Source organism: Erythranthe guttata, chromosome 12 (assembly GCF_056151865.1).
Source record: "Erythranthe guttata isolate IM_541 chromosome 12, IM_541, whole genome shotgun sequence".
Classification (NCBI taxonomy): Eukaryota; Viridiplantae; Streptophyta; class Magnoliopsida; order Lamiales; family Phrymaceae; genus Erythranthe; species Erythranthe guttata.
In genome coordinates this window covers 2,208,662-2,236,308 of record NC_142544.1, presented here as the reverse complement: position 1 = coordinate 2,236,308, position 27,647 = coordinate 2,208,662, and the positions used below count along the sequence as shown (strand labels likewise).

At 36.4% G+C, this 27,647-nt stretch overlaps 5 protein-coding genes across 8 annotated transcripts; 2 read left to right on the top strand and 3 right to left on the bottom strand.

Moving 5' to 3' along the window:
* The first annotated feature begins 841 nt into the window (after positions 1–841).
* LOC105953467 (eukaryotic translation initiation factor 5) lies at positions 842–3,649 on the top strand. Its single transcript, XM_012977130.2, has 2 exons — positions 842–1,104; positions 1,811–3,649. Exon 2 carries the CDS (start codon positions 2,095–2,097, stop codon positions 3,400–3,402), a length of 1,308 nt encoding a protein of 435 aa, XP_012832584.1. The 5' UTR covers positions 842–1,104; positions 1,811–2,094; the 3' UTR covers positions 3,403–3,649.
* A 54-nt stretch (positions 3,650–3,703) lies between these two features.
* LOC105953468 (uncharacterized) lies at positions 3,704–5,956 on the bottom strand. 4 transcript variants are annotated; one of them, XM_088826018.1, is made up of 10 exons: positions 5,606–5,705; positions 5,444–5,487; positions 5,271–5,358; positions 5,112–5,202; positions 4,913–4,984; positions 4,751–4,818; positions 4,516–4,669; positions 4,275–4,355; positions 4,095–4,184; positions 3,704–4,016 (listed from the first exon to the last, which is right to left on the bottom strand). In XM_088826018.1, the coding sequence occupies exons 4-10, from the start codon at positions 5,196–5,198 to the stop codon at positions 3,924–3,926; spliced, it is 645 nt and encodes a 214-aa protein (XP_088682144.1). In that variant the 5' UTR covers positions 5,199–5,202; positions 5,271–5,358; positions 5,444–5,487; positions 5,606–5,705; the 3' UTR covers positions 3,704–3,923. The 4 variants fall into 4 exon arrangements, with proteins under 4 accessions (XP_088682144.1, XP_088682145.1, XP_088682146.1 ...); XM_088826019.1 differs by having other exon boundaries at positions 5,424–5,487; positions 5,606–5,699; XM_088826020.1 differs by lacking the exons at positions 5,271–5,358; positions 5,606–5,705 and adding an exon at positions 5,842–5,956 and having other exon boundaries at positions 5,112–5,241; positions 5,424–5,487.
* Positions 5,957–9,227: 3,271 nt separating this feature from the next.
* On the bottom strand, positions 9,228–10,990 carry LOC105953440 (carboxypeptidase). The gene is made up of 2 exons (XM_012977101.2): positions 10,625–10,990; positions 9,228–9,702 (listed from the first exon to the last, which is right to left on the bottom strand). Exons 1-2 carry the CDS (start codon positions 10,917–10,919, stop codon positions 9,548–9,550), a joined length of 450 nt encoding a protein of 149 aa, XP_012832555.1. The 5' UTR covers positions 10,920–10,990; the 3' UTR covers positions 9,228–9,547.
* Positions 10,991–17,999: 7,009 nt separating this feature from the next.
* Positions 18,000–20,472, top strand: LOC105953469 (RNA polymerase II transcription elongation factor). The gene is made up of 4 exons (XM_012977133.2): positions 18,000–18,319; positions 18,622–18,983; positions 19,326–19,368; positions 19,736–20,472. The coding sequence occupies exons 1-4, from the start codon at positions 18,199–18,201 to the stop codon at positions 20,191–20,193; spliced, it is 984 nt and encodes a 327-aa protein (XP_012832587.1). The 5' UTR covers positions 18,000–18,198; the 3' UTR covers positions 20,194–20,472.
* A 734-nt stretch (positions 20,473–21,206) lies between these two features.
* Positions 21,207–23,866, bottom strand: CLPP3 (CLP protease proteolytic subunit 3). The gene is made up of 5 exons (XM_012977134.2): positions 23,385–23,866; positions 23,073–23,187; positions 22,331–22,506; positions 21,751–21,846; positions 21,207–21,643 (listed from the first exon to the last, which is right to left on the bottom strand). The coding sequence occupies exons 1-5, from the start codon at positions 23,691–23,693 to the stop codon at positions 21,374–21,376; spliced, it is 966 nt and encodes a 321-aa protein (XP_012832588.1). The 5' UTR covers positions 23,694–23,866; the 3' UTR covers positions 21,207–21,373.
* Positions 23,867–27,647: the final 3,781 nt, after the last annotated feature.

Genomic DNA, 27,647 nt, shown 5'->3' with positions numbered 1-27,647 from the left:
ATCTCCCCAAGATAAATTCTTATTTACATAAAAACCCGGAGTAAATTGCAAATACTACCCCTGTGTTATCTCGAAATAGCAAAAACCCCCCTGTGATAAATAAACTAGCAAAAACCCCCCTGTGAAATTTAGTCAAAGGCAGAAGAATCCCCCCTAGCTGATTTTTTAGACTCGAAATGACAAAATTGTCCCTCAAAATGTATTTATATATATACATATTATATGTATATTTATTCTTTTTAATTTATTTGTTTAGAAATTAAAAAAAAATAGTAAACAACTAAATTGATTATTTTTTAAATAAAATAATTAAAATATTTATAAAATATAAGAATTTATTAATTGCAAGACTCCAGGGGTATTTGTGTCTTTTTATATCAAGTCAACCCTCAAATAGTTCCATAGGGGGGTTTTTGCTATTTAAATAATTTCACAGGGGGGTTTTTGCTAGTTTATTTATCACAGAGGGGTTTTTGCTATTTCGAGATTACACATGGGTAGTTTTTGCAGTTTACTCTAAAAACCCCTCATATCTTAGAAGTTACATCCAACCCTTGAAATTTGTAAATTTCTTACATCTACGATCCACCCACCTAGAAAATTGTGTCAATGTAAGCAATCTACAAATTGCACGGCGAATGTAATTTATAAAAAAAAAAAAAAAAGCCCTCGGGGCACGATTGTAATTTACCCAATAATCTATTACTGACCGGGCCTCTCGACCTAAAAAATATGGGCTTTGGTAAACACTCCAAAATCCAAATAAAACTCAAAATTCAGCCATCTAAATCAACGGTCAGGATTTACTCCAGCGGTCCGGATTGATTAACAAGAAAAATATACTCACCAAATTACTCAGAGAGAGAGAAAGAGAACCATCTGGAAGAGGATACATACACATGTAGGTATATATATTATATATATATATATACACACACACAAACACAAACACATTAGCAAGCTCGATTGGCCGCCTCTCCTCCACTTACACCTATCCGCTTCTAAGCCCTAACCCTAATTCCATATATTTTTCCCTAATATATATATCTTCCTCTTTTTTCATCTCTCTCGCAAAAAAAAGTGCAGCTGTGGTTGTTCTAATTGGTTAGTCTCTTTCTCCAATTCTTCTTCTCTTATATTTTTTTTCTATGTATCTAATTGCTGTATTGACATCGATGGATTGTTGATTTTTGTCGGTTTTTGTGGTGTTATTGATTGAAAAGCTGATGTTTTTTTTTTGAATTTATTTAGGTTTAGATTAGTTTTGAATCGTGTGAGATTATCGATTGATTTGTAGTCCAGTTTATGAATATATATTATTGTCTATTGTGTTATTTATCTGTGTGTATCGAAAGGGTTTTCGTTTAATCTATTCTGATAGAACAGTGATTTGTTTATGTAGATCTATGCTTTTCATGATTTCGTGGTTTTAATTTGATGTTTTGTTCGATACCCGAGCTGATTTTAGTCGGTTTTGAATTGTCTAATATATGCACGGTAATTCAATTTAGCTCTGGATTTGATTGTGTACTGAACATTGATATGTTTGAGTGAGTGCTTCGTTCAGATGCTTTGCGTATAAGACGTTTTATTAATGTTTGTTGTCGCTGCATCGTTTGTTATTCGTCCAAATTTAACTAGGGGTTCGTTTTTTTCTTAAAAGAAAAGTAATCTTTGTCATGTAGGTATTGTGGTATGTGAAAATTTCAATTATCTTATGAATAATTGTCTGAAGTCTCCAGATTTGCACTGCGTTTTGTTTCGTATTTATCAGTTTTTTAATCCGTCAATGTTGATCTACTCTCTACAGGTTTCAAGGCTGAAGTGTAGCAAGATCGAAGCTTCTTTTATGTCCGAACAAGCCACTCTCCTGTTGGGGTCAATTGGGTTTCTTGGAGAGCATTGTCGTACTCACATCTCTGACCGCATCGACTGTATGCATTTCGAGCCATCTCTGGAATATTCTTGGTTTTGCGGTTGCATCAGATTGCAACCTTCCATTTTTGCTTCCGAAAAGTACTCGGGCGACACTTTTTTACTCGACTCGGAGACTTTTTTGGCGTGACATACAAACGAATTCCTCAGAGAAAAAGGATGGCTTTACAGAACATTGGTGCTAGCAACAGCGACGATGCCTTCTACAGGTATAAGATGCCGAGAATGATCACCAAGATCGAGGGCCGTGGAAACGGCATCAAAACCAATGTGGTGAACATGGTCGACATTGCAAAGGCTCTGGCTAGACCTGCTTCATACACTACCAAGTATTTCGGTTGTGAACTCGGAGCACAGTCGAAGTTTGACGAAAAAACAGGAACCTCCCATGTGAACGGAGCTCACGACACTTCCAAGCTCGCTGGCCTTCTCGAGAATTTCATTAAGAAGTATGTGCAGTGCTATGGCTGCAAAAACCCTGAAACTGAGGTTTTAATTACCAAGAATCAGATGATACAGCTTAAGTGCGCTGCCTGTGGGTTTCTTTCGGATGTGGATATGAGAGACAAGCTCACGACTTTCATTGTCAAGAACCCACCTGAGGTTAAGAAGGGATCGAAAGACAAGAAAGCTATGAGGAGGGCTGAAAAGGAGCGGCTCAAAGAAGGCGAAGCTGCAGATGAAGAGCTGAAAAAGATCAAGAAAGATGTTAAGAAGAAGGTTTTGTCCAAAGATGGAGTTTCGAAAACCGGGTCGACCCGAAAGAAGAGTGGAAGTTCGGACGAGGAGCAAAATTCACCTCCGAGAATTAAGGATGTTAAAAAGGAAGAGGACGACGATGAAGATGATGACGATGATGATATTCAGTGGCAAACCGACACTTCATTAGAAGCTGCTCGACAGAGCATACAGGAGCAGCTCAACGCTGTTACTGCGAGCATGGTTATGATTTCCACCGAAGAGAAAGAGAAAGAGAAAAAGCCGAAGGCAACCGAGAATGGGAAGACACCTCACATGAAGCTCGTCGACGAGATTAAAGAAAATATTAAAACGGGTATTAAAGCAAATGAGTTTCGGTCGTTTTTAGGGTCGCTTTCGGGTACTGCACAAGAGGTGATGAACGCTCTTTACGAGGCTGTTGCATGTGGTGTCGAAAAGGGTTTCTCGAAGGAGGTTATGAAAAAGAAGGGGTATTTTGCGGCTGCTGTTTCTGAGGGTGAAGATTCGCAGTTGCTTTTGCTTAGAGCGATTGAGGAGTTTTGTAAGAAGACGAATGGGTTTGCGGTTAAGGAAGTGGCGCTCGTTTTGAAAGCTCTGTACGATGGAGATGTGCTCGAGGAAGAAAACATTGTGCAGTGGTATCAAGAGGGATTGGCTGGGAGTAACAAGTCGTCTTCTGTCTGGAAAAATGCCGAGCCATTTGTTGATTGGCTGAGAAGCGCTGAGTCAGAGAGTGACGAGGAATAAAATAATTTTGTTTGGTGGCGTTGTTTTTCTATTCGATCCGAGACATTTTTTTGGTCTATGTCTGTTTTTTTTCGGTTTTTATTTTTGTCTGTCGTTTATTTGTTTGGGTTTGTGGTGTTTGGTTTGTGGCCTATGTGATGGTTGTGTTTCCTAAATAATCGGAATAATTATGTTTTTCGTGTTCTTTTATGGTTATTGTGTAATAATCGAATCTATTTGCTATGTCTTCTGCATAGATTGGTTTGAATTTCTTCTGCTTTGCTCTGTCTCCTGCATATGTTGGTTCGAAATTGGAACTATGTTACAAAGAAACATGATTTTTGAATTTTGTAAATTTTAATCGAAATAATTTCGATTATCGATTTTTTCCATCCTTTTCTTTTCTCCGATAATGCTATTTTCGATATGATACGTCCATTTGTAATCCTAGTACGGCAAAGTATGCCTTGCGTCTTTTCTTGTTATTCGATATTTACAACGAGGTACATAAAACCGTGATTCTTTGTATTCACACGTCACAGTTACGGGAGGTGAATGAAATGCGACTCTTGATGATGTCGTCGTGACTCGTTCTCTTCGTCGAAAGAAGCAATAGGGAAAATGGTGGGAGAAACCTACCATTTAAAAAAAAGAGAGCATATTATGAACTTATTTTGCCATGTTAAGTAAATTTTAGCAATCAAGTTAAGTACCTGTTGGTTTCGCATACGTCGTATCGCCTTTAACGCTTTCACCGTTATATATGCCGGCACAAGAATTCCAATTGTTCGCAACATCAGTAACTGCAATATCGAAAAAAAAAACGAAGAAACAATTGATGCATTATTGCTCAATATATTCTCAGATTAATTTTGGTAGTGTAATTTACTCACCATGAACAATGAAATCGAGTATTCGCCGTCATCGTATAAGACGAATGGTAGGGTATGGCGAAGAAACAGAAGAATCACAAACTGCGAAATAATCGAACACATGATATATATATATATATATATAGAGAGAGAGAGAGAGAGAGAGAGAGAGAGAGAGAGAGAGAGAGAGAGAGAGAGAGAGAGAGAGAGAGAGAGAGAGAGAGAGAGAGAGAGAGAGAGAGAGAGAGAGAGAGAGAGATACAGTGAAAGCAACTACACGGCAACATATGAGGGTTCTTGAACTGGGCATCGGGTACTCGTCAAAGTTTGGATCCGTGAAATCATCATCTGTGAAATCGGTCGATGTTAGTCGAGAATCACGCAGATCACTTGTTGAAATAATCCCCCAATCGCCCCTGATAAATATCAAATAAATCAGGGATTAATTAGCAATAGTCGTCACTAAAATCGAGATAAAGATTTATTACGAAAGGCACCTGAAATTCATCGGAACGCCACCACAATGAAACAAAGGACGCCGTGCTGTATAACCTGGCTCGAACTGCTGCAAACCTCACATCGAGTATAGAAAAAAAATGATTTAATAAAATTGCTCATAATATAAGGTTCCAATTTATAATGCCACACGTAAGCAAAACCTGTTGACAAATCTCGCATATAATATCGCCTTTCTCGTCGCACCACCTTTGCACACACTTACGGTGAGCATACTAAAAACACAAGGAAATTAAACACCAAAAATAGACATTATTTTGACATTTTTTTATGTGAGAGAGAAAATATCAATTTATAAAAATAAAATAAAAAATTCCAGTAATAAATCGAGTAACTACTAACCTCTAAACTTCCACGACAAGAACACGGTGCCTCCATGTTCGATTCTTGATCTTCGTCGTGGCAAATCTTACACTCTGACGATATCATCGTCCTAGGATTTGATGATCTTAGTACATTATTTGTATCCATCCTATTGAAATAAAAAAAACTAGTTGTCACCTGTTTGGAAACAGACGAAAAGTTATTCTTTCAACCGGTTTATACTCTCAATTGCAGCTTCCAAATTGGATTCGGTAAGCAATTTATCCTAAAAATACATAAGCCCTCATTTTTTTAATTTTCTAAAAGGGAGTAAGTAATTAATAAACATGCCTAGGATAAATAATTTGTACAATGGATTCTTTGAGTTGAGTGTTGATAGCAATCCCAATCAACCCTGCAATTAACATATGAAATTCAACTCAAACCAAACAAAAAAAATTAATTATATATACATATATGCAGTTTACAAATATAACAAAAAAAATCATATGAAAAATGAAATTGTACTCAACTAATTGACGAAGATGATACAACTACTTCGAAATCGTTCGAGAAAACAGAGATAGAGAATAAAGTGATGCATGGTTAAACATTGAAGAAATGTATGCAGGAATGTAAAAAAGGTGACCTTTTTTTCTTTTTCTTTCTAAATATGTGAGAAAGCTAATATTTGTTTACAAGGAATAATTAATTACAAAAAGATGAAGAATGAAAAATGAAGAAAGAATATGAAGCAAAGAAAGCTTACAAGAAATGTGATTGGAATTTTCTGCAGCACAAGGAAAGCTACTTACTATTATTCTTCTTCCTTCAACTTCAACTACTATTTTCTCTCTCTAGTTATTTTTCTCTCTCTCTATCTCACGTATATACATACACATGAGTACTATACGTATACATTACATACCCTCTCTGTGTCAATAAAACTCATAGATGTGCGTCCGCTTTTCTTCGCCCATACCAAAAAGTGGAGACAAATTTTCCTTTAACAAATTTGTCAATCAAATTATTTTCATATAATTCATTTATATAGTTTGTACTATTTTTTTTTTTAAATACCTCAAATTTTAATCTTAAGTTTGTTGATAGTTAGAAAAACTGTTTAAAATTATAGGGCAAAATACGGTCACGCCCTGAGGAAATATCAAATTATAGTTTGAATGTTACCGGCGTCTTTTTAGGTCATTGAGATGTTACATCAGGTGAAATATATTGGGTGATTTTTCACTGTACTTGATGTAGTGAAATAACTTCCCGTTAAACACGCATACACATGGGTGTGTATGTGTGTGTGTGTGATTATCAACGGTTAATAATCACCAGCATGAAAACACACCCGATGAAATATACTGGGATGATTATTAACCATTGATCTGTATGTATAACACACAGCATGCACACCTATCTATATGTGTGTTTAGTAAAAAACTATTTCACCGTATCAACGGTTAAAAATCACCTCGTGAACTGTGCAGCATCAAATGAACCCGTTTTTTTTATGAGCCGTTGGACAAAATGATGATTCGCGTGTTAAAATGACATCTCATGACACATCATCGCCATTATTGAACACACAATCTATTCTCTCCAATGATTTTGTTATATATAAAACATAAAGCCAACTCATCAAAAAGGTTGTTAGATATGTCTATTTATATATTAATTGATTGTAAAATGTGTATACAATAGAAAGTAGTATGTACTATGGTGACATAATAACAAGAAATTAATAATTATCTTCAAAAAATTATTCTAGGTGACAACAATATTTGTGTGTTATGTGACTCATATTTATTTTGCTCTCACTATATTGAATTAGTGACATAACTTTTTTGCTCAAATATGGGTCTACGACCAATCGATTAACAGTCGACAACTCTACAGTTGAGCTATCGAGGAAAAAACTAGCTAGCGATATATATAGGGGTTCAACTCTTTGTAGTGGCTTCCTCATATGCCTCGTATTTCAGAGGGACACACAAAACGGCTATGGAGCCACCGAGATATATATCGATGGTCATTTTTTCAAATCTCACAGAACAGAATGGGATATAATACGTAAATACCGACAATTAATAAGTATTGTATATACTGAATGCACTACTTCACCAGATATAACATCTAATCGATCCAGTATATATCTAACTTTAGCCATTTCTCCCAATACAATAAAATAAAAGGGCAATCATGTATATTAAAGCACAACAATATATTTATTCAACTAATTAAATAGCCTAGCTAGAAATCAATATCTATATAAACATGAAAACCAGCCTGCAGGAAACCCTTGGCAAGCTTCAATAAATTCTCCAAGAAAACTGATTCGTGAGAAAATATCGGAATAGTACTCATAATTATTGCAAACGAAGCAATTAGCACCACCCCGATCGCCGCCGCACTTGGCTTCGTATTCTTCACGAAATAAGACCTCAAAAATTCAACGGCCTCGAGAGCATCTTTTTCATTATTATCGTATCGGCTAATTATTTTTTCCGACGGTGGTGGGCCGCCGCCCCGCGGCAGATCCTTGTTGTTCTTGTTGATATAATTAATTGCCTCCTTCGTTTTCTTGATATTGATTCTCAAAGTGATCGGTTTCTTGTCATCGAGCGATTCTCCAGCTTCGTTACTATGGTCGTCTTTGTTTGCGTTTAGAATAAGTTTTCGGGTCGTGGTGAACCGGTAGTTATTTCTGTTGTGGGAAGAGGGTTTTGTTGAAAACCACTGGCTGAGGGGTAATTTAGGGTTATAAGAAGATGAAAAGGAAACAGCTTCCATTTTAAAAATTAGATTTGTCTCTTTTGATTTTGCATGCAAAAGAAAGTAAATGCAAGAATGTGGGTTGGGGTTTATATATATATATATATATATATATATATATATATATATATATAATAAGGTTGTAATGAATTGGAAATACGTACAGGCAAAGGTTGTAATGAATGCAGTTTTGAAACAAATGCAGTTGTGAAGTTGCTTTTAAGGAACTTTTTGCACATATATATATGTTGTAATAATTACTAAAGTGGAAAAAAAAAAAAAAGGGAAAACATGATGAAACTCTTAAGTTGCAGCAAAGAATTTGTTTACGTGAAGCACCCATTTACCCACAGTCCTAATGTGAGAACATAAAATTATTTATTTATTTTTATCAATTCAATTAATCGGATAAAATGAATATATTTGAATTAAATTGATAAATAATTTATATATGCTACACCGGATTAACAGTGTAATTATGTGTAGAACTACGATTAATAATTAATAAGCGAGTGCGGCATAGAATTTCCGCGCCCACCCCTTGTGCCAACTTGTCTACAACAAGATGATAAAAATATTATTTATCCAAATAATTTATGTATTTTGTTTATCAAATAAAATGAAATCATACAAAAATAGACTTCAAATAACAAAAATCAAACATCATCCAGTTAATTTGGTTGATCCCCTCAAGCAACAATTGCGTAGTCCTAACCAATTCTACAAGTAATTGGTTTACGTGTCACTCCATTATTGGTTCTTGGCTTGGGATTACTGCTTTGGTAATCACACCATGCTATTTACCTAATCCAATTTTACTACCTTAAGTAGGAGACAAAATACATAATTATTCCTACACATAATTGGTTGTGCCTAGAGCAAGGGAGAAGAAAAAAAAAGTTAAATTACAACCACCCTTCAGATATGGAGAAATTACGAAAAAAACCATTTATATTTGGATAGTTACAACCACCCATCAACTATAAATCTTCTTACACATCCACCCTTCTAGTATTAAACTAGTAGAATCTTCTAGATCATATGTAATATTCTCAATTTTGTACCCGCTCTATCCCATTCGAACTCCATATTTTGAATCTAGATGATCATAAGGTGTGTTTTTTTAACTTGGATATATCGGATTGTGGTGCATCAGAAACTGCATTTTTACACAAAACAAGTACAAACTAGAGAACATTCCACGGAATTTAGAAGATTATGTTGAATTAATCACCATAAGGGTCGACATGTAAAAAGATTCACAATTGAGGGGTAGATGTAATTATCCAAACATGAGGGGTTTTTTCGTAACTTGACCATACCTCAAGGGGGTGATTGTAATTTATCCAAAAAAACAACAACAATGCTACTACATCAAAAGGGAATGTCTGAATTTCAAAATAATGTCCGGCATCAGCAACTTCAAGAAAAATCGAGATATCAACTAAAACGTAATTAGACGAACCACTAATCACATGACAAGTATAATCCGACAATCCGAACCAAAGCGAGAAGAACCCAAACATGTAGAGACACATTGGAAAAAAGGTATATAGCTTTACATTTTCAAGAATACGAGCTACAGAAAAAAAAAACGGGCAGTAACTTCCGTTACAAGAGAGAAAAAGATGAAGAATCACCATGTATATATATATATATATATATATATATATATATATATATATATATATATATCAGTCATCGTACGAAGAGTGAGGGGCTGCAGTGCATCCGGGATCAAAGGGATCTTCGGAGCCACAACAATGCCAGTATTGTACAACTTTTCCAGAGCCGGGGGTGTTCATTGTGCCACCTGTATATACACTCTCGAATTTTCTCCTCGTTTCTCCTGAGAAAAAAATAAATATATAAATTTAAACCTTACACTAAATATTAGGTACTAAAAAAAAGCCTCTCACTTTAGAAACGGAAAGAAAATACACCAACTAGAGGACAGAGGAAAACAAACTCCTTAGGCCTCGTTTGGTTGCCAGGATAAGATTAAATAATCTAATGAAAACCCAATTATTTTATCAGACCCCGGGACATCCAACAAAAAGGCAAGATAAGCCACGATAACATAATATTTGCGGGCAGACCCAACAAAGTATTGGGGATACCAAACATCGAACAAAGTCCAGTTATTATTTAATAATAGCTAATCTCCCCAACCAAACGAGGCCTTAGGCTTTTACAAAGAATTAGCAATATTGCCAGAGGGTTAACTCAGTCAGAATATTGACAACTTAGAAAGTCACATATAAATATTAAAAGAAAAAGAAAAAAAATCTCGTATGTGTGAACCCACCAACGCATAAGATTATTGTTTCGATGCATTTTTTTTTTTTTTGCCTAATTTAACACGATCGCTTATACATATATACATACATGCATACACACATACATACAAGCAGGATACATTCAGAAACTGCATTTTTTGGGTAAATTAGCACATCAATATACATACATACATAGCACTATCTTTACCCCACCTTTCTTCTTCGCATCGTTACACGCTCGAACATTCGTATTCAACTGAAAATGATTTTAGTTTATTAGTTCATCGGTTACATCCTCTATAAAAACAAGAACAAAAAAATAAAATCATTGCACTCCTATATTTGGACTTCAAAATCACGTACACAAATCAATCACCAATAAAACAAACATTTCAAAAAATATATAATAATATATATCATAACTGCATCTAAACAATTTAAATACCAAAACCAAAAAAAAAAAAGGAGAGAAATTTGGATAAACGGAATTACCTCCATAATGAGCAGTGTGATAACGGCAAGCACGTGGGTGATTCAGCGAAGGATCGAACTGGGTTTTGCAATTCTTGCACGTGCGATGAGGGGTTTCAGTTTGAATTTGAGTTTGCTTTTCTGAACATTGGATTGTCGATGATGCTTTCCTCACTAAGCTCTGTTTCACCGAATTATGGGGTCGCGAGCATCGAATTAATTGAGGAAATCGAACGAATTCATCTGCATTTTTGCAAATTAGCGACGAATTGTGGATTGAAGAAGATGAATTCGTACATAGTAATTGGGCAGCCATTAGGGCTTTTTTCCCCCAATTTTGGTAAGGGATTTGGGACAGAAGCAATGAATAGACACAGGTGACGGACCGTTAGTTAACGGTAACAACAGATTGTCTCAATTTTGTTCAAGGTTAGTTTTATTTTAGATATTCCTAATTTTTTGTATGTGGTAAATTATCAAAATTGTTATTTATTTTAAATTAAAACAAATGAACAAGGAAAAATGATTTGATATAAGTTAGCGTGAAAGTATTTCTTGCTATTTTTTCGATTTTGCATATTCTTGAACAGCTTTTAATTGTTATGAGCTGACGAGTGATTATAATATTGTGACGTTATGGCAGAATGTGCATGTATGTTGTTAGAATCTAATTGGATCCTAATAAACAAGGGATGAGTAAAGACTTGTGCAACAAGTCATGTGTACCGTGAAACACAAAAGGGAAGTCTCCTTGTTTACTTAAATTCTTTAATTTGTCATTAATTGTTTCTTTTATATAGGAAACTATTTTATTAATCAAAAAGAGTTTATGTGCATCAAAACTATCCAATAGTCATTGTGTGTGCGTATGATTTTTCAAGAAGTAAAAGATTTTCTTAATTATCTTTTATATTTTATTGTCATTAATTGGTTGTATGTTTGCATGGGAATTTCCATTAGATTAGGATGGCAATATTTTAATAAGGCATGGACTCTTCTTATTCCATATCTTTTAAAAAGATAATTCCTTCTACGTCTCTAACTTTGTGTAACCTAATACAGGAGTTTTCCCAGACTATAAAAGAATGAGCATGAACGTAGTTTAGTGTATTCTTTTTATCGAGAGAAGTTCAAGAGAAAATATTTTTTCCTCTCGTTTTTATTGCTCCATTGTGATACGTGATTTTCATAGAAAATATATCGGCTTCAAGGCTTTGTGGTGAAGACACCAAGATTCAAGGAGTATCACAAGTTTGCTTCTTCTATACAAAAAGAAGATCGGTTCTTCGGGAGAGGGGCTTAAACAGATCTCGGGAGGAGATCGATCCGCCGACTGAGGGATTCAGCGTTGAAGGGAGTTCAACCGTGCGGAGCAAGGGACGTGCTGCAAATTGAAGATTTATAATTCAGCGTAGTATACAAGAACGGCGTCGACAAAGAGGGAGTCTTTGTATTTCGATTAAGTCCTATTATTGTATTCGTAAAACTAAAAATTAGTAAATTTTATTTGCAGGTCCCCGTGGATGTAGGGTACAATTGTATCCGAATCACATTAAAATTTGTGTCTCGTTTATTTCTGTTTTTACGAACTGCTTCACGAACTGTTGCAACTCTTCACGCAACAGTAACGAAAAACTGAATCTGACACAAATAATTTATATCTGCACGAAATAAATTCCATCAATTGGCATCAAGAGCCTGTCACTAGATATACTTAGTGAGATTTTGGGATTTAATTATTTTTTATTTTTTTTGTGCAGACATGAATAATCATCGTGAAGGCGCATTCCTACCACCTCTCTTGGGTGAATTAAACTACTCTGATTGGAAAATAAGGATGAAGATGTTCATCAAATCTATTGATGAATGGGCCTGGCGCGCGATTCTAATTGGTTGGACACCTCCTACCTCAATGAATGAGTCACACGAGATCATTCAAACGCCAAAAGAGAAGTGGAGTGATGAAGAAGTACGAAAAGCAGATTATAATTCCAAGGCAACCAATGCTATCTTGAGTTGTATCGATGAAGACCAATTCAAATTGATATCAATGTGCAAATCAGCAAAGGAGGCATGGGATGTTCTACAAGAGGCCTACGAAGGAACTACTCAGATAAGCGAGTGCAAACAGACTGTCGCTGAAACAGTTGCAACAGTTGGACAGACTGTTCAGACAGAACTTAGGTATGATAAGTTGCACTCAATACCTGATAAAAGATTAACTCCGTTAAATCTTGCAGGTGACGATGGGGATTCAGAAAACAACAGCGATGATGACGAGGCAACCTTGAAAGAATTAATGACGAGCTACGAAAGGATGTACGAAAAATTTCTTCAGGTATGCGAGTCGAATAAATTCTTAGAAAAAGAGAAGCTTGTTCTAATTCAGGAAAACAAAGTGTTGAAGGTAAGAATTTCTACTCTTGAACAAAATGCTATTTCTGCTAGTAGAGAAACTGATAGTTTGAAGGCTAAATTTGCTAAAACCCAAGATTCTATTTCTAAATTAAATACAGGTAGGGTAAATCTGAATGAAATTTTGAGAACGAATCAGCCGAACTATGGTCATCTAGGTGTAAGGGGTAATAAACTATCTGATGATGCTTTGAAACAGAAAGAAGATCCAATAGGAAAAATCAATTTTGTTAAACAATGCACTGTTTCACAGACTGTTGCGACAGTTGCGCCAAAACAATCATTTCAAAGAAAACGTTTTGTGCCTATTTTTCATTTTTGTCATGTTGCTGGTCATATACGACCCAGATGTTTTAAGTACTTGAAAATGGTTAAAAGAATAATGGTCTGCTCACCACTTTCCGCTAAAATTGATCACACTTTTGTGTCGTCTCAAAAACCCAAGATAAAGGTTGATTTAGTGAATAAAACTCAACAAAAAATCTGGGTAAAGAAGTCTGATATTAATTGTTTACCTGCCATTACTTCTTTAAAATCGTGTGATGATAGTACTAACTGTTCCAACAGTTCTGTTGACAAAATTGGATTGGGGCATAAGAAACTTGATCTTCTGAATTTTGATAATTTGAGTGCGAAAAATAATTCGATGAATCTTATTCAGCATTCAAGAACTAAGCTTACTGATATTTGTCATCATTTCATAAGGGGCTTGGTTGAAAAGGGGGTTGTCTCAATTGATTATGTTGCAACGGAGAATGAATTAACTGATGCTTTTGCAAAAACCCTTGATGCACAGAGATTTGATTCCTTGCGAAAATCGCTGGGAATTTATGTTGTTTAATCTGATGCAGTTGCATGAACTGTTGCAACAGTCTGTGTGTCCAGACTTGCAACTTTTAGTGGTAGGACACTTCATATGTTTTTGCATCTCATATAGGAACTGCATTAAGCATACTGCATATGATTGAGACAAATGTGAATTTGATACTTCGTGTTCTTCTAAACTTTGTGGGGGTAGAACTTCACCAATTCCCAAAATGATTACTTAAAAGGCTCCAACTTATTTATTTCTCTGAATAGTCTTGTCATGGTTGGATGTTTTTATAGGGAAAAGCTGCCTCTTTTAATGAGTGAAAGCTACTCTTGAACTACTGTTACTAATATATATATCTACAACCATTCGGTCAGTGAATACTTCGAAGCCTTTTTGAGTCGAGTCAGTAAATCACGTGGCCGAAAGCTCGCTACATGGCTCAATTAGAAAGCCCAGGGGACTACACATTGCACGGCCAATATAAATTATACATATGGTCAGTGAATAGTTCGAAGCCTAGTTGAGTCGAGCCAGTAAACCACTTGACCGAACACTCACTACAAGGCTCAATTAGAAAGCCCAGGGGACTACACATTGCACGACCACCATAATCCCATTCCTTTTAATTGCTCTGTTTTTCATGGGAAAAAGCTACCATTAGACGTGTGTGTACGCTACCTAATAAGAGCATCTTTGTGTTTGACTTGGGATTATTAAGTTTATTGGTTGCATTGGCGGTCGGATTTTTGGGGATTGCGCTTATCGTGAATGTGAAGATAAATCCCATATGTTTTGTTTGTCCATGCAGTATCCTATTCACATATGTCTCTTCACTCATGTTTATTTCTCATGTTTACTTCTTGTCTTGCATTAGGCATTATTTAAAAAAAAAAAAAAAAAAAAAAAAAAAAAGAGAGAGACGGGATTTTTGTTTATGTGCCGGTTAAATTTAATTTTTTGTTGCAGCCGGATCTATTGAGTTTACTCCTCTCATCTCCACGTTTCTTAGGAAGTTTGGCAAAGTCTGTAGTCTTTGTTATTTAATGTTGGATTTGATATCACTATCCTTTGATTTTCGCATTGCAATTATCGTGTGGTATTGAGTTGTGAGTTTGTGATTTTGTGTGCATGTTATGTATGTTGATTCTTCTCACTTACTTTCAAAATTCTCTCTACGTTTGATCTTTTTGTTAAGTGTTTGAACAGCTTGCTCGAATCATCAAGATCTTTTTGTTAAGTGTTTGAACATCTACGTGCACCATGTTGAGTTATCTATGCATGGTGATTGCCTAGAAAGGGGGAGAAAAGAACAGTATCGATGGCATGAACACAGGGGGAGTTCCGACAACTGTTGCGACAGTGCATCAGACAGTTGCTGGAACAGTGCAGGAATGCAGGGGGAGTTCAGACAACTGTTGAGACAATGCATCATACAGTTGCTAGAATAGTGCAGAAATACAGGATAAATAATGAGCATTGTGAAGAGATGTTGTTCCTGCTACCGCATATCCTTTTATCTCGTGCTTATCTGAATGAATTATCTGATTTAATTTTGGAACTGTGGTTTATTTACAGTCTACACTATCGGCTGAACTGTTTGATAAACTGTTGCAACAGTTTATATGTGCAGATGTTATTCTGAATTTGCTAACCCGTGTTCATGCAGGTATCATATATTTAGGGGGAGTAAATATTCTGACCAATCAATGCCAAAGGGGGAGAGTGTTAGAATCTCGGTGGGATTCTAAGTCCACAACATCAAGTGGAATTCTATGGAGATGTGTATCAAATTGAGAAACACTTTTTCCTTAGTTATCTCATTAGATAACTGGAGAAGAAATAAATCATCTCCCCATATTAATCACCTGAACGTGTATCTCCAATATAGAAGGAATTTCACATTTTTAATATTGTGTTTATTGTCATTAATTGGTTTAGGTCTTCACAAGAATATAAAAGGAGGAGCTAATGCTGACGTTATTTGCTGAGTGTTTTATCACGTGGATGATTTACCACGTCGCCCTCCACTGCCCTCCAAGTCTACCAAGCCATGTAAGCAAAGGGGAAGAATGAAGTCATTTACAAGAGGAGATGCCTAAGGATCATTTACAGAGGGGGAAGCACATGCAGGGGGAGCTGACTCCATTATGAACCACCTGCCCGAAGCCACTACTGCTGGAACAGTTGCTGAAACTGTGGCACTTGCTATTGCAGCAGTTCATGCCACTTTTGTTGTTGAAAGAGATTATGATGATGAACTGTTCTTTTGATGCTGAGGATGATCTTTAGTTTTATTGTTTCCTTATATCCTCTATTATTTTATTTTCAGGCATTTTATTCAGGGGGAGAAAATGATTAGAATCAATCAATGACAAAGGGGGAGATTGTTAGAATCTAATTGGATCCTAATAAACAAGGGATGAGTAAAGACTTGTGCAACAAGTCATGTGTACCGTGAAACACAAAAGGGAAGTCTCCTTGTTTACTTAAATTCTTTAATTTGTCATTAATTGTTTCTTTTATATAGGAAACTATTTTATTAATCAAAAAGAGTTTATGTGCATCAAAACTATCCAATAGTCATTGTGTGTGCGTATGATTTTTCAAGAAGTAAAAGATTTTCTTAATTATCTTTTATATTTTATTGTCATTAATTGGTTGTATGTTTGCATGGGAATTTCCATTAGATTAGGATGGCAATATTTTAATAAGGCATGGACTCTTCTTATTCCATATCTTTTAAAAAGATAATTCCTTCTACGTCTCTAACTTTGTGTAACCTAATACAGGAGTTTTCCCAGACTATAAAAGAATGAGCATGAACGTAGTTTAGTGTATTCTTTTTATCGAGAGAAGTTCAAGAGAAAATATTTTTTCCTCTCGTTTTTATTGCTCCATTGTGATACGTGATTTTCATAGAAAATATATCGGCTTCAAGGCTTTGTGGTGAAGACACCAAGATTCAAGGAGTATCACAAGTTTGCTTCTTCTATACAAAAAGAAGATCGGTTCTTCGGGAGAGGGGCTTAAACAGATCTCGGGAGGAGATCGATCCGCCGACTGAGGGATTCAGCGTTGAAGGGAGTTCAACCGTGCGGAGCAAGGGACGTGCTGCAAATTGAAGATTTATAATTCAGCGTAGTATACAAGAACGGCGTCGACAAAGAGGGAGTCTTTGTATTTCGATTAAGTCCTATTATTGTATTCGTAAAACTAAAAATTAGTAAATTTTATTTGCAGGTCCCCGTGGATGTAGGGTACAATTGTATCCGAACCACATTAAAATTTGTGTCTCGTTTATTTCTGTTTTTACGAACTGCTTCACGAACTGTTGCAACTCTTCACGCAACAGTAACGAAAAACTGAATCTGACACAAATAATTTATATCTGCACGAAATAAATTCTATCAATATGTAATTAGTTTGAATCTCAAAACTGTACTTTTTGTTGCATTGTTGTTATTTATGTTGAAGTGATAAATGATGATGGTATAGTAGCACTAAAAATGAATGTGCATACTTTTACTCAAAAAAATGAATTTTTTTAAGTGAACATGCAGATATGACCGTCAATCGACCTATTTCGGAACCAAATATTCGGTTGTCAACCATCAACCGACTTTCAAATGTTGAGTCGCCAATGGTTTTTAAATCTGAACTAAATTGGTTTGTTGGATTAATTGATTTTTAGGACGGTAATCGTCGACTCAATTCAATCCCAACCATAGATTAAACAATACACAAAAATGAAAATTTGCCTTATTTATTAACATGAAATCAAATAAATAATGATGGTGCAGTAGCACTAAGAAGAATGGGCATACTTTTGTTCTAAAATTTTGAATTTTTTGAAGTGAACTGGCTGGTGTATTCATCAACCGACTCATTTCAAAATTAAATATTCGGTTGTCAACCATCAATCGACTCTTAAAAGTTAGGTCGGCAATGGTTTTCCAATTTGAGCTAAATTGATTTATCGGACAAGTTGATTTTTAAGACGGTAATCGATTCACGCAACCATGTACCAACCCTCTAGTAAACTATACACAAAAATAAAAATTTGCCTTCTTTACTAACATGAAAGCAAATAAATTTATTTATTTTCAAATAAATGATAAATAGGTTATTGGATTAATAGACTAGATAGGCAATGTGGGCTTATGATTTATTATTAATTTGGGCTTTCTCACAAAAGTCTTTCAAAATTGATAGGTTAATTCTGATTGGAGCAAACTCCGACAGCGATGAAAAGACGAGAATACCCTCGTCTCTGTTTCTCGTCCTCCCCAAAGCGCTTCAAGCAGAAAAATCCCTAGGTCTGACATTTGCAGCAAATTTGTAATCAGAATTGATATTGAAAAAAACAATGGCAGGAATGAACAATTCCGATGAGCCGAACACGGCGCCGCAAGCCGATCAATGGTACAACCTAACCCTAGGGTCGTCGTTCAAGGATCACAATCCCTCCAAATTCTGCACCTTACGCTGTACGCTCACTTTCTCTTTCACGATTTCGCATTCGAATTCGAATTCCGTTGATTCTTGATTCAGTAATTGTGTTTATTCATGTGTTAATTTAACTGGTGAAGTTCTAATTCTCCAATTTTATTTTATTTTTAATTGCTAACTGCATATTCTGCAAGTATTGATTATGGAAAAAAAAAATGCACTTATTTTGCTTGCCTTATTATAATTGTCTTAAAGATTGCTTTTTTTTTTTTTTTTTTTTGATGCAACATTTTGAAGTTGTATATTTGGTTTTTATGAATTGTTTCTTTCCCTTTATCAGATGAGTTCAAGCCAGCTTCAATCGACAAGAACCAGCGCGGTACATTCCACAAGAGCAAGGACAATAAAGTTGCTGTCGAGTTCCAAAACATACAGCCCGGAAAGCCCAAAGTGTCCTTCGAAGGCTCGAGTGAGGATTACAAGGAAAACGACGCTGTTCTTTTCTTCGACGGGGTTTCTTTTCGGTTGGAGCGTTTGCATCGTGCTGTTAAACGGTTAAGGCATAAGAGAACCCTCGGTGAATCCACCACAGGTTCAGCAGCTGGATATGCTGGAGTTTCTGATCCAAGCTCACCGCCAATCGGGAGAGGGGTTAAGAATAATAATCACCCTTCGTACAAAGACACGGTTCATTCGCTGCCTGTGGGTTTTTTCTTTCTTTGAACTACTTTTGAATTCTTTTTCTTGTTCGCGTGTTTCGGTTTCGGTTTCTTGGAAGGAAATGGGTAGATTAAAGTATATTGAATGTTGATTACTTTGGCTGAATTTCATATTGTTTTGTGCTTCAAAACACGAATTGATTTTTTCACTTTTTCGGTGATCTATTTTTGGTGCGTGTTTGCTTTATCTAAAATGCAAAGAATGTATAGAAGAAAGAGTCGTATTGTGATTGTATGTGAGGTCTCTTTGGAAATAATTGGTAATGATTGTTTTTTTTTGCTGTTGTACTAATAAGCGAACGTTTTATTTTACAAACTCGTGCAGGTTGAAGTTGAAAGAATCGAGATCGGAGAAATCAAAAGCCCAGGTATGAATTTCATTACGCGCCCTACTTACAACAATAAACAGTTTACATCCAGTTGTATTAGTTGATTGTTTCCTGTGTTTACACCTACAACTGTGATTCTTTATAATCCTCACTTTCACGAGCCAAGCCAGCTATGCTCTCGTAAAACAGTAATTACGTTATTGAAAAAGAATCAATCGTTTTTTTTTTTCGTGACTATCTTTAGTACTATAAAGAAGTTATCTTCATCTGGGCTTACAATCTTGAATTTTGCTACCTGTCCAGAGTGCCGGTTATCCTATGTGCAGCACTAACATATGCTATCTGAACAATATTACAATTATCTTGCATATAATATAGTTCCTAATTCCTTTTAACTTTGTGTCAGAACCAAAACCTAGACGAGAGAAGAGCATCGAATACCCTGCACCACAATCCACCTCACCGAATCCATCTCCGGCGGACCTCAACTTCGACGACCTGGAGGAGCATTTGGATATAATGAGTGCCGACGAAGAAGATGGCGGCACCACCACAGCGGCGGCGGCGGTGGCTGATTTAGGCGCTGTTCCACAAGTGAAAGAAGTTGAATTCGATATCAACAATTTGCCGCTCCAGAATGACACGGATGACGAGATTGCGGAAATCGATGCGAGCGATGACGAGGCGGAGAAGGGGCCGAATGCTGCGGAGGCGCTCAGAGCTCAGGTGAACGCGCAAGTGAAAGACGGGCAGACTTCGAGCAGTAGCAGTAGCAGCGGTAGTGAGAGTAGCGGAAGTGGTAGTGGGAGTAGCAGTAGTAGTGACAGTGAAAGCAGTGACGGTGATTCAGTTCACTCCATATGAGGAATCTGGATTTCGCGCCACCTCAGCATCGAGGTTTCCGAATAAAATAAAGGAACGTGAAGGATTATTTATTGATAGATGACTTATTTTATAATTGTTTTTCTTACAACTTTGAATATAATGTCTATGGAAGTGTAAGATAGTTTGGGGGTGAGATTTTTATTGTACCAGCAGACAATTTGTATAGCAGATAATGTTATTTGGTTGTGTATTTATTTAGCCATTTTGAAATACCATGCATTTTGCCTTGTTTAATGATATGGGAGTTTTCGTCTGCGACCCGATGTTCGTGTTTTCGATCTGCCTCTTTGATGGTCGTATAGAGTGTTTTTGGATTTCAAATTCAGATATAACAGCGGATATATCGAACATTGTTTGGATAAGTTCATATTACAATGAATTTTAAAATTTTAACAGGGGGTGGGAATTTGAATGAAATTTCCGGTTTCCGCCGATTTTGATCAAATTTTTTTTTATATCATGGAACAATAATTTTTATTCCGAATTCGGGAATTCCGATATCCGATTTCACCGAAAATTTATGGATTGGAATTAGAACAAATATGAGATTTCTATTCTCGATCCGAAAAATCTAATTTTTCCAAAATTTACACTTGTAATCTTGAAATAGTTATTTGTTTTAGGTGACTAAAAACTGGAAATGGGAATATTCTTGCCATCCGAAACCGAAATTTGCAATTTTGGAACAAGTTTTTTCAATCCAATTTCGAAATTCAGATTTCGAAAAAAAATCATTTTCTTTGGAACAGAATTGGAATTAGTTTTTCACTTCTAAAAAAAACTCTTAGTATTTCCGAAAGCATTAATTTCGATACGATCCGTCATATTTCCACCCTACTCTTAACTCGTCATCTTTGAGTTATTGTAGTGATTCCGAAATTGAAGATATTTCGCTAGTAATTTCGTTTCTATGATAGTTGAGAAAGCATACAGCACAAACAAGATTGTTTCAACAGTGAACTAACAAACAGATATAACCTGAAGCCATAACGAAAAAAGACGAAAAAATCAGCCAATATTATCGTTTTGGATCGTTGATATCTGATTATCTTCTATATTCAGATGTTGCCAAGAGCAATTGAGGTACAATACGAAAAATAACCGAAAGTCTGTCTAAATTGTGACAAATCGTATACATGAAACATCTGAAACCTTCGCCTCATATAGGAGTCGGTGCTTCTTCTTTCTGTTCTGTGCCTCCGTTTTGTCCATTTAGTAACATTTTATCTTCGGAAGGTAAATTCTTCTTGGCTTTTCTACTGCCTTCGATTTTCCATTGATCCCAAACACGGGTTTTTGGTGGGGCCGACTTATCTCCAATTGGTGCAACTAATCCAGGCTTGCCATCGTCGATTACTACATCAATCAATCCATAATCTTTTGCCTCCCAAGCGTTCATAAAATTGTCACGGTCAGTATCCAGTTCAATCTGAAATTATCAAACATGTCCCAATAGAATGGAAAACCCAAAAACGATTAACGACCGAAAGAAAAAATAAATAAATAAATAATAGATAATATATTTGGACAACCAACCTGCTCTTCAGGCTTCCCAGTGACTCTTGATAGTATCTTGTTCAGTTTAACTTTGTGATAAGCCATTTCTCTAATGCGGATACTCATATCAGTTGCCTGGAAAGACGAGCAAGCAATGAAATACGATGAATCCAGACTGAGAAACACTTATCAGGATAATATTCGTTCGAAGAAAAGGATGCATTAGGATTTTGGCAAAGTTAGTATAAATAAAAACTATTCTGAATTTACGCCCGATTCAGCTCGTGTTATAGACTATGACGAACAGTTGGATATGCCAATGCAAAACGAGATGCAAAAACATATAATCCCCCCCCAAAAGGAGCAAAGTATTGCTCTACAGCTTCACACGTAATACAAGTATGCAGTTACATAGCTGAATCAGAACAATCATTCATCCTTCCACGATTACACAAAATCTCAAAATCGTTTCATTAGTTACTTTCCGGGAATTTGGGTGAAAAAATACACTGGGGCCCGTTAACAAATAAAAGTGTAACTCTCTTTATATGACTAGGAAAACTGTACGACAAATAGAAAGAACTGTAAATGCTAAAAAGGACAAGAAATAAACACTCACTTTTCCACCAGCTGTTCCAAGTGGCTGATGAATCATCACCCTAGCATTTGGCATACAGAACCTCTTCCCTTTAGTACCAGAGGCGAGAAGGAAAGCCCCCATCGATGCAGCGAGACCCATACAGATGGTAGACACATCAGCCTTGCACATTTTCATTGCATCGTATATACCCATTCCTACATTGATGAGCAGTTGAACGGATTTAAGTATAGAAAGATTAATGCACAAGCAACGAGTTTATATTCTGCAAATGAAGACGACGATAAAATTTGCATTTTAAAAGGGCATCATGCAGATCCTAGAAATTTACGTCCAGCAAAAAATCACTAGTGTTTTCTGGACCGTAAAATTGTTTTTATTCTTGATCAATTGTGAAAAGTCTCTTGTAGAGATCAAATATAACGCTTAACATTAAACTCAAAATGCATATCCGATACCGTACAAAAAGCACAACAGTAATTATTAGGAAGTGATTAACACCTGCTTCGATTTCTCAAAATAAGCATCTGAAGATTCCAAACTATTTTTTGAAAGATAGATACTAGATGTTGCCCCCGAATTGAGTGATTGGAAATATTATCATAAGCTTTGCTCATAAAATCCAAATATGAAGTAAAAACGCTATCTTATACACCATTCGTTTTTGGTTTTTCAAACGATATACAATCAAGAGTTCTCCACACAATATATATATATAAAATCGCAAAGCAACTCAGCTAAACAGGGGTGAAAGTCGACTCACCGGCAGTTACGGAGCCACCGGGCGAATTAATGAACAACTTGATGTCTTTCTTAGGGTTTTCGGAATCGAGCAATAACAGCTGACTTATGACGAAATCAGCTGTGACGTCATCTATCTGTTCATCAACAATTGATTTTCCACAGAGAACAAGTTAATAACCATCTCAAAACAATCAATTACAACAGGAATTGAGCTCGATTTTTTATTTTTTTTTGTTCGTGAATTACTGAAATGAAATGAATTGATTATTATCCAACAGAAAATACAAAATCAATTTCAAAAAAATTGGGAATTTTATAGGAGGAAGAAAACCTGGGAGCCCAAAAAGATGATTCTCTGGCGAAGAAGCATGTTGGTGGTGTCGAGCTCCTCGAATCTCGGAAGCCACGCCGGAGCTGCATAGTTCGACACTTCCCAATTGCTCGACAGACTGTTGTTCGACGCTTTCACGCTAAAATTGCCGATTTTTCTGCTGGATTTTTTACCGTTACTGATTTTGCTAGTGGTGCTAAACTGGCGGAAACTATCGCGCGGTGGGGTGAAGATGGTGGCGCTGCGGCGGAGGAGAGCGGCGGGATGCGCCGATGAGGAAGCGGTGAACGTTAGAATCCCCCCTTCCATTGTTGGTCTGCTTGTGATTCCACTTTCTTCACAGAGAAATAAGATGAGGGGTTTCCCAAAACGACGACGTTTTGCTATTGTAGCAAATATCACAAAGAAAAAAATAAGAGAGAGAAAGTGTGGCAACAATTGAAAGTCCTTGTACTTGTGGATAATGCTAATACTGGCACTCCATTTTCCAAGAACTTCTATTTACTCTCTTATAAAAAATATTATACTACTTCCAGGCTTTTATATTTAGAGTATATTACACCGACACCCCTGAGGTAAGCTAAATAATTTTAAGGTCCATGTGGTATCGGTAATTACAATCACCTCCTTAAACATTGTTAGAAACTCTAACGGGATAATGCATTTGACACGTTATTCCGATAGAGTTCTAAAGACCTATTAGTTTCAGTAAGTGGTGGAGACAATATAAAACTAGAGGTTGACATGAACCAACATACATTCTTATATAGAGTTTGATATTATGGTGTTAATTCCTATAAAAAACTATTATAAAGTTTAAATTATATTTACAGTGGAATTTATGGAGGAAATTTAGTTTAATATTTAACATTAATTCGTTATATTGTAATAGTAGTTGGTATTTATATTTAAGAAAAGAGTAAATTACAACCATCCCTGAGGTATGGTTATATTACAAACCCTCCTCCTATTTATTTGGGTAATTACAACCACCCCTTTAACTATAAATCTTTTTACACGTCTGTAGACGCATAAAATTAATTAATTGGTTAATTAAATTAGCCAATTAAATTGTGTCTAAATTAAATTATACCTTGTCTTGCAAGACAAGTCATGGGGATAATTATCAATTAATTATTGGCCAATAGGATTATTTCTTCTCTTCCAAGTTATAAGAGATAAATATCAATTTAAAGAGAGCCAATCAAATCGCGCCACGTCATCAAGCATACTTTAAGTAGGACTCTTATTCTACCACTATAAATAGGGACCCTCCCTACACAATTCAAAGGACAACTCAAGAAGAAGAAAAACCGTAGGAGAAAATTCTCTCTACAATATTCAAGTCGTTCTTCATCAAATTCAAGGCGTTCTTCATCAAATCGAAGGAGTTCATCAAATCGAAGGTGTTCTTCATCAAATCACGGCGTTAAAGCGTTTAATTCGAGATTACGGTGCTAAACCCTCGAATTAACGTTATTAACATCAAATCGAGATCGAAGGAAGATTGAAGGGCCAAATCCATCAAGAACTCCAAGATCTTCAAGTCAAAATCCGTCAAAGTTCAGCGTTCGATCCGAGATTCAAGTCGCAAGACCCTCGGAAGACGTTATTCAAATCCAAATCAAATCCGGAGAAGATCAAGTCAACGACTCGTCTCCAAAATTCAAAGTCAAACGCATATCGTTCTTGAGAGAAGAATCAGAGGATTAAATTAGAGTTTGTAACCCGCAATATTTTATTTTAATTCAATAAATTATCTTTGTGCAAGTTTTTCTTGTTTGCCTAAATCGCAGATAAGAATTTGTTGTTACAAATTTTGGCACGCCCGGTGGGACATCTCTACCTCTCATCCCTTCTCTCTCTCGAAGATCCTCGAAGTGTTGCAGTGACTGCTCTACGTTCACAATGAAGATTGCTTCTTCGGATTCATCTAAGAAGCTGCAAGCATCCTCGGAGACTAACTCGACGCCTCAAACCATTCAGAATTGCTTACCACCTCTTGTCAACACAAGCGCAGACGTGGAAGGTTCAAGACGAGAGATTTCACAGCCCACGCCTCGTTCAACATCAAGCTACTCAGAGGTGGCATCCGTCATGACAACAAACGCTACAACCATGGAGGAGCAAATTGCAAGTTTGACAAAGGCCATTGAGGGACTCGCAAAGCATGTTCAACAACGAGATTCTCAAATTGCCGAGTTGATCAACAAGATGGACAAAGCCGATGCTAGTCAAGCTGTGGAGAATCAGATAGAGGTTCAAGACGAAGTCGAGACATCCACAAAGCAACAACCAGTTGAAAACGAGAAGGCTCTAGCTCAAGAACTTCAAGTTTCTCCAGAAGGGATGATTCATGTAGATCAAGTGATGACGCTGATCAGTGGAACCATCAAAGACAAGTTGGAAGGAAGCTCGAAGTCTCCATCAACCTATGTCAAGCCATACACGCAAATGATTGATGATCTAAGGATGCCAATGGGCTATATACCTCCAAAGTTTCAACAATTTGACGGTAAAGGCAACCCCAAGCAACATGTGGCACACTTCGTCGAGACTTGCAATGATGCCGGGACGTGTGGAGATCACCTCGTCAAGCAATTCGTCCGATCGCTCAAAGACAACGCGTTTGATTGGTACATTGATTTGGGGGCAAACTCCATCGATAGTTGGAAGCACTTAGAGGAAGAATTTCTCAACCGCTTTTACAGCACTCGAAGAACAGTCAGCATGATTGAGCTCACCAATTCCCGCCAATGGAAGAAGGAACCTGTCATCGACTACATCAACCGTTGGAGAAACTTGAGTCTTAATTGCAAGGATCGACTGTCTGAGACATCAGCTATTGAACTGTGCATCCAAGAAATGCAATGGGGACTCCGATATATCCTTCAAGTAATTCAACCTAAAAGTTTTGAAGAGTTGGCCACTCGAGCACATGATATGGAGTTGAGCATACTTGCAAATCAAATTGAAGAATCACCATTCCAAAAGTCGTATCAGCTCAAAGAAGAACATGTTGAAGAAGAACAAGAAGATTATGAGGATGGGGGCAAGTCTTTTGAAGAAACAACATCCTATGCAATGTGACAAGTCAAATCAAATGAAGCACTCCTTGACACGAGTTTAAAAGGTCTACATGTCCAAATCAAACGAAGCACTCCTTGACAGGAGTTTAAAAGGTCTACATGTCCAAATCAAACGAAGCACTCTTTGACACGAGTTTAAAAGGTCTACAAGTCAAAATCAAGCGAAGTACTCATTGACACGAGTTTAAAAGGTCTACATGTCCAAATCAAACAAAGTACTCATTGACACGAGTTTAAAAGGTCTATATGTCCAAATCAAACGAAGTACTCCTTGACACGAGTTTAAAATGTCAACATATCCAAATCAAACCAAGGCTCCTTGATACGAGCATAAACTATCTATATATCCAAATCAAGTCAAGGCTCCTTGATACGAGCATAAACTATCTACATATTCAAATCAAGTCAAGGCTCCTTGATACGAGCATAAACTATCTATATATCTAAATCAAGTCAAGGCTCCATGATACGAGCATAAACTATCTATATATCAAAATCAAGTCAAGGCTCCTCGATACGAGCATAAACTATCTATATATCGAAAGCAAGTCAAGGCTCCTTGATACGAGCGTAAACTATCCACAAATTCAAGTCAAATGCTCCTTCAGCATGAGTTTAAACTGCATATATTTCTCCTTGTCCACATGAGTATAAACTGTGCACGACATCCCTCAAAAGGATATATTTTGAACTAAGTTATGACTTGATCCCTTTACAGGGTACGTAGGCAACTTAGAATCTCTCTAAGTCCAGTCATGATTTCAAAAGTTATATGTGCTTTACTAGATCAAGCTCCAATTGAAGTTGAGCAATTATCGAGACTTATCCACTCCAAAATGCATTGTCCGTGAACAAGTCTCGAGGGGGCATTTGTAGACGCATAAAATTAATTAATTGGTTAATTAAATTAGCCAATTAAATTGTGTCTAAATTAAATTATACCTTGTCTTGCAAGACAAGTCATGGGGATAATTATCAATTAATTATTGGCCAATAGGATTATTTCTTCTCTTCCAAGTTATAAGAGATAAATATCAATATAAAGAGAGCCAATCAAATCGCGCCACGTCATCAAGCAGACTTTAAGTAGGACTCTTATTCTACCACTATAAATAGGGACCCTCCCTACACAATTCAAAGGACAACTCAAGAAGAAGAAAAACCGTAGGAGAAA